General features: G+C 39.6%; 1 protein-coding gene across 2 annotated transcripts in view; it reads left to right on the plus strand.

Moving 5' to 3' along the window:
* The window catches only part of LOC118401948 (corticotropin-releasing factor receptor 2-like), a 69,121-nt gene that overhangs the window by 36,780 nt on the left and 16,730 nt on the right, over positions 1-15,611 (plus strand). For both annotated transcript variants that reach the window (XM_035799669.2, XM_035799670.2), the window contains 4 exons: positions 8,751-8,836; positions 10,839-10,945; positions 11,271-11,388; positions 11,487-11,640. In XM_035799669.2, the coding sequence (XP_035655562.1) occupies positions 8,751-8,836; positions 10,839-10,945; positions 11,271-11,388; positions 11,487-11,640 (465 nt within the window). The remainder of the gene's footprint in view (positions 1-8,750; positions 8,837-10,838; positions 10,946-11,270; positions 11,389-11,486; positions 11,641-15,611) is intronic.

Here is a 15,611-nt window from a genome sequence, read left to right on the forward strand (position 1 = left end):
CTCAACAATTTCTAAGTGACTACATCTCAACCATTTTAAACTATTTTTACCAGAAAGGTAACATTTTAGCCTTTCTTTGAGTATGCAGCATTACTAGTTATTGATAAATAATAACTTTTGGGGATTACGTAGATTATATTTTTGATTACATATAGTTACATTTAACTGGTTATGCTGTATATATTAGCATGTCTGGCGTCATTGTACAGTAGGGTTCACATGCCTTTAATACCTCTAAGATATCTCTTAAAAAATATATGTTTTACTTCCTGGCACAGTCTGGAATAGTAGATGTTTCTTAATGCCCACAGTGCTTTTATCTTTCCTGTATGCATGTATGTATACAGGCTTCCCTTACTTCTTTATTCCCCTGCCTGTGCCATTAAACCCCTACAACTCATCCAGAACGCCGCAGCCCGTCTGGTGTTCAACCTTCCCAAGTTCTCTCACGTCACCTCGCTCCTCCGCTCTCTCCACTGGCTTCCAGTTGAAGCTCGCATCCGCTACAGGGACCATGGTGCTTGCCTATGGAGCTGTGAGGGGAACGGCACCTCAGTACCTCCAGGCTCTGATCAGGCCCTACACCCAAACAAGGGCACTGCGTTCATCCACCTCTGGCCTGCTCGCCTCCCTACCACTGAGGAAGTACAGTTCCCGCTCAGCCCAGTCAAAACTGTTCGCTGCTCTGGCCCCCCAATGGTGGAACAAACTCCCTCACGACGCCAGGACAGCGGAGTCAATCACCACCTTCCGGAGACACCTGAAACCCCACCTCTTTAAGGAATACCTAGGATAGGATAAGTAATCCTTCTCACCCCCCCCCCCCTTTAAGATTTAGATGCACTATTGTAAAGTGACTGCTCTACTGGATGTCATAAGGTGAATGCACCAATTTGTAAGTCGCTCTGGATAAGAGCGTCTGCTAAATGACTTAAATGTAATGTAAATGTATATAAATGTGTAAACATTCTTAAATAATTCCACTCCATAATATCTGTTTATTGTATCGTATCCTATGCTATTTTACTATCATAGGTTTTACTCTACTAAATGAGAGCATTGCTCGATCACTGCTAGTCAAGAACCGCTGCTAGGCAGGCACAGTGAATGTGACTGTCTGTACTGTTTTCCATTGATGCATATGTCATTCCTGCCTTGCTAATGCCTGATTCAGATATTAGCACGGTTAGGGATGAGGCAGTGTTATTAAATGTTCTGTCTCATTTACACACATTTTCAGGTGCCTTAATATTAGGATTTAGCATTTTGACTGGCCAGTATATGCACTTTATTTCCATACCACTTTCTCAGGGCCAGAAACTGCTCATTGTACTCTATGTATAGCAATAGTAAAAGCATGAGCACATTGAGCTCATGGTAGTATAGCGGTTAGAAAGGCTGCTGTTAAGGGGGTAGGGCTAGCCAGTAGCCTATTTGAGGTTGATATCCATACCACTTGTAAAGCAGTAGTAAAGGCATGACAGCATTAGGCTCATGGTAGTATGAAGGTTAGAAAGGCTGCAGGCAAGGGGTTTGGGTTTCAACCCTAACGTCTAACTGATTGGGTCAGTGGCAAGGTGACTTGTGGCTGTTGCTGTAGTGGGCTACGGTTGTGGATCAGGGAGTGCTTTCACTTGATCAGTGCCAGCCTCTGATGGAGTGCTTTCACTTGTTCAGCTCCGTCCATATCTGATCTCTGACCAATCGATGGTCTGAGGAGGAGCAGCCTGCCAGATATGGTGGTGGAAAGGGACTAATACAACAGTATAGAACGGCAGTGTGTGCATCTTCTCAGGAAGCTGTTTGAGGGAACTTTTGTGGTAGATATGGTGCTGTAATTTAATGGCAACATGACTAGCCTTTGAAATAAATAACTCATTCTACTCCACTACTCTGTTTAGAATGCACTGATCCATTTGCAAATTATATGCAACTATCTATCCAAATAAAAGTGCTATATTTCTCCAGAATTTGACAGCTACCCCTTTAAGAATATCATTCATCATGTCATCACATTGAGTCTGGGTCAGAGGTTGAAGTAGTCAATTCAATTTGGTCACCAAATGCTCTCATTCTGGGGACTTTTCCAAAGAGACAAATGCTGTTTGTGTGTTGCTCAGTGACCTTAGATAAAAAAGGCCAATCATATTATATTGTGGCCTGAAAGATACTCTCCTAGTCTGTTTATGAGCCTGGGGTGTTGTAGTGGAATGGTTAGCCAGAATTGTTTAGTTTTTTGGGGGTGATTTTCTTTACATACAGTATGCTGAAATCAGTGTGTACTGTATTTCAGTAGATGTCTACTGTAATGAATCTACAAGAACATATAATGTTGAGAAAAAATACGACATGGGAAAAAAGCGTTCCTATCCAGCCCTAGGTCTAATTTTGTCCTTAGGCTGTTCCTTTTTTAGAAGTCATGAGTCAATGTCAGAGATACTACTGCATTAGAGCAGGGTTTCACAAACTCGGTCCTGGGGCCTCCCCTGGGTGTACGTTTTGGTCATAGCACTACACAGCTGATTCAAATAATCAAAGCGTGATGATGAGTTGATTATTTGAATCAGCTGATCTGAAACAGAGATTTGCCATACAGGGTCAGATTTCTCAGGGATAAGATTTAAGGTGGCCTGCCAGACAGGGATTGAAGGCAACACACTATCAACACACTATCAACACACTAGCTGTTGTTTTACATAGCCTTTTAAAATCATATAAATTGCATTCAGCCGAGCTGTCTAAACACCCTTCGACGTCATTTCCTCTTCCTCTTTTCAATATATTCAAGTGTACAGTATCTATCTGGAAAGACTTTAACAATGGACAAAATGTATGATATTAGTAAACATTCCCTCTCAAAAATAATCAATTTACCCATTAGAGCAGGGGTATTCAGCTCTTACTCTGACGAGGTCCAGAGTCTGCTAGTTTTCTTATCTACCTGATAATAAATTGCACCCACCTGGTGTCCCAGGTCTAAACCAGACCCTAGTTAGAGGGGAACAATGAAAAAACACAGTGGAACTGACTTTGAGGTCCAGAGTTGATTTTGAGGGATTTAGAGCAGCAAAATAAATATGAGTAAATGTTTTTTGTAGACATGAAAATCAAAACCTTTTTTTCATTTCCCCTGGTAAGTGAATTTAAAAGCCTTTCCCTTGATGTTGTGTTTTTTTGTTTTACATTTAAGAATTTCATACTTGCAAAGTTCAAATGGATAGGCTGTCACTCTAAGGCTCGAAAAGGAAAATCAAAGAAGCCATTGACATATTTCATTTGTGTCATTGTGTTTAGAAGCACTGCTGTTTTTCCTTCATCTGAGAATACTGTTTGATCCTCTTGACTTTTTAAATTAAGGTGAACTACGCCCTAGCCTTACCCCGTATCTGATGTCTGTGTAGAAAACACCATCACAGTGACAGATATGCCTCGATTTGTTCTGTCTTAAAAAGACATGCCTAACTCTCTTAAGCAGGGAGGTATATCTACTGTACTTTCACATGCCTCAGGTCATACAATTTAATTTGAAATGTCTGGAAAGCGTGACTGACATAACTGGCTCAGGTGGGTGACATGCATGGAATATAGAGTCAGTAATACATCCCTTTATAGGAGTTGTTTCATATGCAGAAGCCTGGAAACTCATCTAAATCTAGGAGAACATACAGTATATTAATATATCAAAAACTTAGGAATTATACCTTTTGATTAGATTTGATTGTGTTTTTGATTTGTTTTTTTTTATCACCAGCATTGTGATAAAGTGGGTATGGAATTCTACAACCTGCTCAACCTGTACAACCAGCTGGATTCTCTTCAACCGTTGGGAAACCTCCTTCAATACTATAAACAACATACTGTACACTGAGTGTACAAAACATTAGGAACACCTTCCTAATATTGAGTTTCACCCCTTTTGCCCTTAGAATAGCCTCAATTCGCCCGGGCATGGACTACAAGATGTCAAACGCGTTCCACAGGGATGCAAGTCCATGTTGACTCCAATGCTTTCCACAGTTGTGTCACGTTGGCTGGATGTCCTTTAGGTGGTGGACCATTCTTGATACACACGGGAAACGGTTGAGGGTGAAAAACCCAGCAGCATTGCAGTTCTTTACACACTCAAACCATTTTACCTGGCACCATACCCCATTCAAAGGCACTTAAATATTTTGTCTTGCCCATTCAACCTCTGAATGGCACACATAAACAATCCATGTCTCAATTGCCTCAAGGCTTAATTTTTCATTTGTTTTACCTGTCTCCTCCCCTTCATCTACACTAATTTAAGTGGATTTAACAGGTAATCATAAATAAGGAATCTTAGCTTTCACCTGGATTCACCTGGTCAGTCTATGTCATGGAAAGATGTTTTGTACACTCAGTGTATACTGTACACAGAAACCTCAGTTTCTCCTTATCCAAGTCCAAAGTAAGAGTTGAAACTGACTCTAGAGTGCCATAGTTATGGAAAGAGAAACAAATGTATGAATAAAGTGGCTTCATCATGCGTTTTGTACAGATGGTTAGTCAGAAACCTGTACTCCTCTCAACCTGCACCCCAGACCTAAATTCTTGACTGAAAGAGTGTTCTTCACAAAGAAAGGATGATATGAACACAGAGAAAAATTAAGTATCTGGGAAAATCCTCCTCGTCTTAGAAGTGTAGAACTGGGTGTGTTTGAGCTACCGTACAAGACTTTGCCTGCAGACAGGCACTGTTGAAAGTATCTGAGTATTCCCGGAATGCCACCCAATGACTTTGGATTTACTTTGTCAAATCTGGAGTGTCTGAGTACAGAGGAGGATGAACCTTTAGGGAGTCAGAGGTACAATCCAGTTCTCTTTAATATCCTAAAAATACACTCAAAATGTATTTAGTACATCTCTCATCTGTGAAACAAGGTGTTTGTTGTCCAGTTCAGCACTGCCTCTGGCATTGAATCAATGCACATATCCAGTTAGTTTTGTTAAACAGGGTCAAATGAACAGACTCAATGTATTTGGTTGGGTAATGTCATTGATTGTTTTGCCTTGTCTCATGGGACTCACGCTGCCTGTTTGTTCCAAATGATTTAACTGAAGATGTACGCTGCATCCAATTCAACTGTATAGATTCTTCATGGTTAAATATCCATCCAGTGCAAATTAAAAACATTGATTATGAGCCGAGGTCTTATTGTTGATTAGGAAATACCATTGAACTCAGAACAATAAGATTTGACTCACGCTTAACTGATAGCGTGATACCTCGTTATGCACACATGTTAGCTTTATTCATAATCAGGTGTTGTCCTTTGTCTTGTGTCTCAGTAAATCCTGATGTGTTGAAAGGTAATAAACCAGATTGCATGGCCAGATCTGACCGTCTTTATTCAACCCCACTGCCACCCCATCCACTAACTCAGCACACCCTGCTCCTCCAATCAATCATCAAGCCAATATTTAGCTAAAAAAAGGTCAGTGAACATGCCCCAATGTTAATTGTATACATCATATGATTTTGTATATCTCATTATACAAACGAGAGACAATCATACAGTATCAAAATGTTGAAAAGAAAGTAGTGTGAGGCGTTGGAAAGGACTGATTCATTTGAAATGATCTGATTCTCTTTCATGAAATGGACATAACATAATGCACAAAATTAAGAGGATTAAAAAGAAGTTTGAAGTGGTCTTCAAGAAGGAGATTTAAAAAAGTATACTGAAATGTAGAAAATGAGGATGTTAAAAAATCTGTTCAAAGTTGATTACAATAAGAGGTTTTAAAAGATATGCAAATATATTAACTGGAGGACAAAGAGGCTTTGCAAATCCCCTTTCATAAATTAACATTTTTATTCCTAAAGTGTCTAGGGTGGCAGAAAAAAAGATTAAACCGGTAAACTTTGAACCGAGGGGCAAAGTAACACTCTTGTCTCGACTCACAGGAGAGTGCTAAGTGAAAGACTGTTGTGTCACTACTATGGACTTAATAACTGCTACTGTAAGTTAAAGATTGAAAGTGTTACTGATTGTTGTGTAACTATTATTGACTTAATCCTACACATGAATGATTCTGTAACTATTATCAATTTATTATCTACTAGGACTACTACAAGTGAATGATTGAAAGTGTTACTAGAGAGGCAGCTGTTTATCGTTGTCTCTGATTGGGAACCATATTTAGGCAGCCATCTTCTTTGGGTATTACGTGGGTTATTGTCTATGTGTAGTTGCCTGTGTCTGCACTCGTTGTCATAGCGTCACATTCGTTTTGTTGTTTAAGTTTAAGTGTTCTTTGTGTTTTTTCGTCATTCAATAAAATAATGGATTCACAGCACGCTGCGCTTTGGTCTACTCCATATGACGATTGTGACAACGTTGCTATGCTAAACAAATCATTGGCATGTAGCTAGCTAGCAGAGATTCAATGATGTGGAGAGAAAATAACTTCAATGAATAATGATTTAATAAATATCCAATAGGCCTACATACAGAGAGTTTGCATTTGTAAAATGATACGTTGTTACACAGGTCGTAGAGGCAGACAGGTATGTTTATACAACCCCCAACTATTGCAAACCAAATAGTAGCATGGTGTAACGTGTGAGCTGGGAGTCGGGAAGCAAGTTCAGGGATGAATACATTTAATGACTGAATGAAACATAATACAATACAACACAAGAAACACGAACAACACACAGACATGAAACAGAAACAATATCGCCTGGGGAAGGAACCAAAGGGAGTGACATAAATAAGGCAGGTAATCTAGGAGGTATTGGAGTCCAGGTGAGTGTTATTATGCGCTGATGCACGTAACGAGGGTGACAGGTGTGCGCCATAACGAGCAGCCTGGTGACCTAGAGGCCGGAGAGGGAGCACACGTGACAGGACCCCGTCCCTGATGCGCGGCTCCAGCCGCAGGACGCAGACCAAAATGACGATCCCGGGGATCAAGAGCGGACCGGTCACCTCTGCTGAGGCACAGGAACCTGTCGATCTGGCTGAGGCGTGGGAGCATGGCGACCTACACCTGCATTGCTTGCTGTTTCGGGTTTTAGGCTGGGATTTTGTACAGCACTTTGAGATATCAGCTGATACCGAAGGGCTATATAAATACATTTGATTTGATTTGATTTGAACTGACACAGGGAAAAATAATGTGTAGATGCTTATTCCCCGAAGCTGATGAAGTTTAGGAATTTCCTGCCTGGGCTGTAGGGCAGTGGAATTATGACATTAATACGTCATGGTATTTTGTAGGAGTTGTTGTCCCACAACTCCTGCATATCAACCAATTAGCATCCAGGATCCAAACAACCTGTTTTACAATGTTGTTTAACTATCATTGACTTAATTCTACACATGAATGATCTTGTAACTATTATTGAGTTAACTACACTGAACAAATCTATAAATGCAACATTCAAGAATTTAAAATATTTAACTGAGTGAGTTACAGTTCATCCAAGGAAATCAGTCAGTTGAATTAAATTCATGAGCCTCTATGGATTTCACATGGCTTGGAATACAGATATGCTTCTGTTGGACGACGAACACAATTGCATTTTATCTATGGCAATTTGAATGCACAGAGATAAAATGACGGGATCCTGAGGCACATTGTCGTGTCATTCAACCGCCTCCATCACCTCATGTTTCAGCATGATAATGCACAGCCCCATGTCGCAAGATTCTGTACACAATTCCTGAAAGCTGAAAATGGCTCAATATTTTTTTACTGTTTTTTTTTAAAAGGTATCTGTGACCAACAGATGCATATCTGCATCCCCAGTCATGTGAAATTCATAGAATAGGGCCTACTCATTTCTTTTAGTTTATTAATTTGACCAGATAGAAAAACATAAAACATAAAACTTGAAAAATCCATACATGCACATGAATATAATAATTGAGGATAACACACAGTAAAGTCTGGGTCTTATTTCCATATTGGTCCTCTTCATTTATTTCAATTGACTGATTTCTTTATGTGAACTGAAACTCAGTAAAATCTTTGAAATTGTTACATGTTGCGTTTATATATTTGTTCAGTATATTATCGACTTACTTCATAACTGTTATACAAATGAATGATTGTTGTTTTACTATTATCTACTTATCTTAAATATAGCATATTCATATGTATTGTGTAATATTGAACTCAACATTGATGACAAGACTAAATTCATACATTTGATTTTTGGCCAATAGGAGCAACCAGCACGCAAAATCGTCATACTCTATCAAACATTAAAACCTAGTTCTCTATTAAAAATGTTGATGAGGGACACGCAGGGTAAGTGATTTGACAAACGAAAGTATATACGTTTATACATGTAGATTTTTTTGTTAATGAGAACGGTAGAAGATGAACGTGGTACTACTTCCGAATACACATCTTAATTTGAACACTCTTTTATTACTGAGAATTTTCCTGCATCACAGGAAATGCAGATGAGCTTTGTGATTTACATAAATTCACTGAAAATCCACACTAACACACAGTTATATTAACAGTATTGCACTTTTCATGGAGACTACTTTTAGCCAGCTGATAGCCTAACCACGGATCAAGCAATATTATGGACTAAACGTTCAAATCCTGTTGCTGAAGGATTATTTTGCTGTGACAGTATAGTTCAAATTAAGATCCTACATCTGTATATTTCTGTTTACTCTATTGAATGTACCTGTACTTGAATTATAGCACATAAGTAATGTGACCATACATTTACAATCCTCTCACTCCTCTTTTCGCAGGGAGTGCTTACAGAGAATGCATGGATAATGGAACGTGGGCTCTGAAGAGCAACTACTCCAGTTGTGAACCCATTTTGGAGGAGAAGGTTGGTTTAACTATTGGTTATACAGATCAAACCCTATGCCTTCTCCTTTATTATGCTCATTGCAAGTAATCTGTTAGAGACAACGTTAACAACCAGAACCACACACATCACATACACAACCACACACATCTCATTCCAAAACCATGGGCGTTAATATAGAGTTGGTCCCCCCTTTGCAGCCTTGACAGCCTCCACTCTTCTGAGAAGGCTTTCCACTAGATATTGGAACATTGCTGCGGGAACTTGCTTCCATTCAGCCGCAAGAGCATTGTGAGGTCGAGCACTGATGTAGGGCACTTAGGCCTGGCTCGCCGCCGGCTATCCAATTAATCCCAAAGGTGTTCCATGGAGTTGAGGTCAGGGATCTGTGCTGGCCAGTCAAGTTCTTCCACACTGATCTCAACAAATCATTTCTATAAAGACCTCGCTTTGTGCATGGGGAAATTGTCATGCTGATACAGGAAAGGACCTTCCCAAACTTTTGCCACAAAGTTGGAAGCACAGAATTGTCTAGAATGTCATTGAATGCTGTAGTGTTAAGATTTCTCTTCACTGGAACTAAGGGGCCTAGCCCGAACCATGAAAAACAGCCCCAGACCATTATTCTTCCTCCACCAAACTTTACAGTTGGTACTATGCATTAGGGCAGGTAGCGTTCTCCTGGCATCCACCAAACCCAGATTCGTCCGTCGGACTGCCAGATGGTGATGTGTGATTCATCACTCCAGAGAATGCGTTTTCACTGCTCCGGAGTCCAATGTTGGCGAGCTGTACGCCACTCCTGCTGATGCTTGGCATTGAGCATGGTGATCTCAGGCTTGTGTGCGGCTGTTTAGCCATGGAAACCCATTTCATGAAGCTCCTGACTAACAGTTCTTGTGCTGACGTTTCTTACAGAAGCAGCTCTAGCAGGGCAGAAATTTGATGAACTGACTTGTTGGAAAGGTGTCATCCTATGACGGTGCCACATTGAAAGTCACTGAGCTCTCCAGTAAAGCCATTCTACTGCCTATGTTTGTATATGGACAATGCATGGCTGTATACTCAATTTTATATTCCTGTCGACAACGGGTGTGGCTGAAATAACCAAATCCACTCATTTGAAGGGCTGTCCACATACTTTTGTGTATATAGTGTAATCAGATCAACCTGTTAGACACGATGATGTACAATATGTCCAAGATAACAACATTTAAAATGATATCTTTGGTATAAAATGCAGCGTGGTTAGAGTTCAACATGTTTAATAAAGGCCATACACGAGAACACTACAAAATACAAAACAATAAATGTGAAAACCGAAACAGTCCTAACTGGTGCAATGACAGAAGACAACCACCCACAAAGTACCTACAGAATATGGCTGCCTAAATATGGTTCCCAATCAGAGACAACGATAGACAGCTGCCTCTAATTGAGAACCAATCTAGGCAACCATAGACATACAAACTACCTAGAAAGGAAACAGCCCCATAAACATACAAAAAACCCTGACCAGACAAAACACATAAATCCCCCATGTCACACCCTGACCTAATCAAAATAATAAAGAAAACAAAGATAACTAAGGCCAGGGCGTGACATTTGGAATGGTTGTGTGACATGATTAGCGGATTATTTTCATGCATACTTTAGGACATTCAAAATTATGATATTTATGTTTGCTGCTTTACTGATGTCACAAATACGGAAAGATTTTCACATATAGTGCAGAATTAGTTGTGGCATAATTACCTTACTTGTCTGATTAGGGCATATTTATGGCACATTTACTATATAATAACAGTTTATTTATTCTTACTAATCCAGTCAGCTAAAGTATGTAATTTATCATCAGAATGTTTCACCTTTCCATTTGTATGTATTATCGATATCTTTTGAAGGTGAATTGTGCATTGCAAATGTATGTCTCTGTCAATGTGTATATAACCCCTTTATTTTTAGTTTAACATTTTGTGTCTATCGAGATTTTGAAGTAGATCTTGTGATATTCTCCCCACAGAGGAAATACCCAATGCACTATAAGATTGCTCTGATCATCAACTACCTCGGCCACTGTATTTCTGTGGGAGCTCTTGTCATAGCCTTCATTCTCTTCTTATGCTTAAGGCAAGTACAGAAATAGTACCCTTCTAAATGTATCTGCAGTACATGTGACCTCTTACAAAATATTGACTGAAATTGATGTGGACTGCAGGACTGCCCTCCTATTAGGCTATAACTCGCTTAATGTCTTTTAAGTGTCTATGTAAAGTATGCACTGTGTTCTGATGCTTGTTAGCACTTAAAAAAAAATGATCAAGTAAATTGCACCCAAGAATAAAATGTGTTTAAATGTATACTTGTCGCCTACTATAGGAATATGTTTTTGACTGGAATTGTGTAACTTTAGGTATGTAGACTAAAACATTGTTTTCTTTATTTCCTTCTCTAGGAGCATACGATGCCTTCGAAACATAATCCACTGGAATTTGATAACAACCTTCATTTTGAGGAATGTTATGTGGTTCCTACTTCAGTTGATTGATCACAATATACATGAGAGCAATGAGGTAACTGTCGTTAAAAATTATTATTTACAATTCACATGACTGTTAAGCTTTTTATTGCACTAATAACTAACTATGATTGTTTTCCTATCTTTCTACAGCCTTGGTGTCGTCTTATAACGACTATATATAACTATTTTGTGGTGACCAATTTTTTCTGGATGTTTGTTGAAGGATGCTACCTTCACACAGCCATTGTGATGACTTATTCAACAGACAAGCTAAAGAAATGGGTCTTCTTGTTCATTGGCTGGTGTAAGTGCATTCTAATTAATAATGTTCAGCATCAGCAAGTGTTTGAGTACCAATTTACAATGTCAGACTATGACAAGTGACTGGCTTCTATCGTAAAACTGCATAAGGCAGAATTAACACCGCCTAAATATGAAACATGAAATGGCAGTTATTATGTTTACCCTCTTTTCAAAAATCATATTGTCACCTCCATGAGCCAATATGACAGTCTGGTTAAAACAAATTGTTTCTAGAAATAGGAATATCATTTACTGTAGCTGTAAGAGGTAAATCCCCACATATTACATAGAACAGACCAGTGATTTTATTAATTCACCTCCATCACAAAGGGTGAATGCTACAGAATGCTTGAGTATACGTATGTAGACAATGTAGTTAAATATCGCTGATTAGCAAAACAAAACCCCATTCCATTTCTCTCAAAGCACCTTGTGAGATGAAACCAAAAGCATGTATTTTCAAGAAAAGACCATACGCTATTGGATTGTGGGTAAATCAGAGGTGGTTGTGCATCATTTCAGGCCTGTGATTGAGCAAGTACTTGATGGGACGGGCAGCAGATGCATCCAGTCATCACCTCATAAATGACCCAGGCTCACCGAGAGCTGAAGTGTTAGTGAAAGCACATTGCAGTCAGGAGAGACTAGCACTTATGTTAGAAACTGACTCCACCATGGAGAGGCACCTGAAATGACACGAGTAGCCTTGAGTCATTCGGCTGAGCTGAGCTCACTGCTGAGCCATCTTGCCATTTTCTTTATGTAACATGTACAGTAGTGTAGGACTTTATATGCACTGGAATAAAAACATTGATCTGAATAGATATGTATATAGCTCACATTTAAGTGAGTCATCCCAAATAGCTCTTTGTACTTATTGTAGGCTAGGGTAAAGGCCAGGGTATAGTAAATACATCCAGTATAGTTATTAGAAATCTCATATTGGCCCCAAAATGTAATTAACTAAAGTTTGTTCACTCAATTCAGCTACGTGTAGTGGAGGTGTTGTGGAGTTGTTTCATTCCATTGGTTTCAGCAGTGGGATGTGTTGGTGTCATGAGTGGGATGTGTTGGTGTCATGAGTGGGATGTGTTGGTGTCAGGAGTGGGATGTGTTGGTGTCAGGAGTGGGATGTGTTGGTGTCAGGAGTGGGATGACGGTTAGAATTCATTTTATACATTTACATTTAACAAAATGTTTCAATTGATTTAGCAGTCTATCTGAACAGTTATGTCTTTGCTATGCACATTTATTCTGTAAGAAGTGAAAACCTTGCACAGTAGTGGATCATTGTCTATATATGTTAAAAGTTAAGATCGTAATCAGGTTTTATGTTTGTTTTATTGGGATGTCCTTGAGAAAACCCTTCAGTAATTTACTCAGTCTGCCACAGTTCCGCTGATGATCAAGTGGTTTTCATGCGCAGGTCTCAGCTTTGAAGTGGAATCTTACAGTATTTGCAACATTGAATTATGATCTCTCATTTCAGGCATTACCGTGACAAGACTTGGTTCTTACTCTTGTGAATCATAATTTCTAATCAGTATGTCTGTCATGTGGGTTCATTTAACATAGATTTTCTTCTCTTTTTCTAGATTAGAACAACTATGCGTTGTCTAGGTATTATAAGGGCACAGGGCGAAACCCAGATGTAGACACGGGAGGCAGATGGTTCAAGTCTCTGATATTTATTATAATCCAAGGGGCAGGAAAGAGAATGGCAGTGGACAGGCAAAAGATCATAAACAAGGTCAGAGTCCAGGAGGTACAGAGTGGCAGGCAGGCTTGAGGTCAGCGCAGGCAGTATGGTCAGGTAGGCGGTTTCAGAGTCAAGGCAGGCAAGGGTCAAAACCCAGGAGGACTAGCAAAAGAGTGATAAGAACAAGACAGGACAAACTGGCAACAGACAAACAGGAATAAATGCAATAAATACCCATGGACTAATGGGGAAAACGGGTGACACCTGGAGATGGGTTGAGACAATCACAAAGACATGTGAAACAGATCAGGGCATGACAGGTATTTGTATTTACTGTGGATCCCCATTAGCTACTCTTCCTGGGGTCCAGACACATTAAGGCACATGACAAAATAAACAGCGATTAATTAGGGGGTGGGAGGGCCAGAGGTGGCAGAACGTAGTACTCTGGTTGGGGTGTAGCATAGTCTGAAGGTGGAAAGGGGCAGTTCCTCTTGCTGCTTCATAGGCATGTACCATGGTCTTGTAGTGGAAGCGAGATTTGACTGGAAGCCAGTGCAGTATGTGGAGGAAGGGGTGAAATGGGAGAATTTATTACGGACAGACTTCTCCCCATCTTTAGCTACCATTGCGTCAATATGTTTTGACTATGACAGTTTTCAATCTTGGGTTATAAATCTCCTCAACTTGCTCAATTTCCACATTATTCAGTACAAGATTTTGTTGAGGTATAGGGCTTAGTGAATGGTTTATTCCAAATGCAATGCTTTTAGTAAAAAAAATGGCACTAACTTATTACTTGCCACACATTCTAAAACTAACTGCAGCACTTACTGTGATAGCTGATGTGTATACATAGACACACTGGCTTTATTCAGTGCCAGTGACAGGTCATTAGTAAAGATTGAAAAAGCAAGGGGCCTAGACAACTGCCCTGGGGAATACCTGACTCTACCTGTATTCTGTTGGAGGCTTCCTTAAAGAACACCTGCCGTGTTCTGTTAGACAGGTAACTCTCAATCCACAATATAACAGGGGATGTAAAGTCATAACACGTACGTTTTTCCAGCAGCAGATTATTATTGATCATGTCAAACGCTGCATTGCAGTCTAACAAAACAGCTCCCACAAGCTTTGTAATTGTCATTTCTTTCAACCAATCATCAGTCATTTGTGGAAGTGATGTACATGTTTAGTGCACCTCCTTATAAGAATACTGAAAGTTGGTTGTTAATTAATTTACTGTGAAATAGTATTGTATCTGGTCAAACACAATGTTTTCCAAAAGTTGACTAAGGGTTGGTAGCAGGCTGATTGGTTGGCTGTCTGAGCCAGTAAAGGTTGCTTTGCTATTCTTGGGTAGCGGAATTACTTTTGCTTCCCTCCAAGCCTGAGGGCACACACTTTACTGTAGGCTTAGATTGAAGAGATGGCAAATAACAGTGGCAACATAGTCCGCTATCATCCTCAGTAATTTTCCATCCAAGTTGTCAGACCCAGGTGGCTTGTCATTGTTGATAGAAAATAATTTGTTCACCTCTTCCGCACTCACTTTAGGGAATTCAAAATGACATTGCTTGGATTAACAGAGGCATTCAGTGGAGTTAGAGGAATATAAATTAGGTTACTTAAATTATGACTACCAACACCCTAGGGACAATATTTGAAGGGCAGCAGGTAGCCTAGCGACTAAGAGCGTTGGGCCAGTAGCGCTGGTTTGAATCCCTGCGACATCTAGGTGAAACATCTGTCAATGTGCCCTTGAGCAAGGCACTTAACCCTAATTGCTCCTGTAAATTGCTCTGGTAAATGTAAGATGACATAGCCTAACACAGACAGAAGCATGTCTGTTCTATTAAATATATTCTCAAATACTTGTGTGCCTGAACTGACATGCATTATTGTTGCTGACACTGATGTTCAGATGAAGGTAATTAAATAGTGTAAAATGGGTACCGTCTCAGTGCTAAACTCAAACAGCTGTGTAGCCAACTATAGCTGCTGGCAACCTAATTCAAAGCCTATACTTTATCACTCAGGTAACTTTCCAGTGCTACTATTTTGTGCATGTAATGTTGTTATTAAAACTTAATCAGACAACCCCATAGTAGAATAGTTGACCTATTTACCTAGTCATCTTTTTGTTGTGTGTTCTATGCAAGAGTAAATCAAATCAAATCAAAATCAAATCAAATGTATTTGTCACATACACATGGTTAGCAGATGTTAATGCAAGTGTAGCGAAATGCTTGTGCTTCTAGTTACCACGATGC

This window comes from Oncorhynchus keta, chromosome 23 (genome assembly GCF_023373465.1).
Source record: "Oncorhynchus keta strain PuntledgeMale-10-30-2019 chromosome 23, Oket_V2, whole genome shotgun sequence".
Taxonomy (NCBI): domain Eukaryota; kingdom Metazoa; phylum Chordata; class Actinopteri; order Salmoniformes; family Salmonidae; genus Oncorhynchus; species Oncorhynchus keta.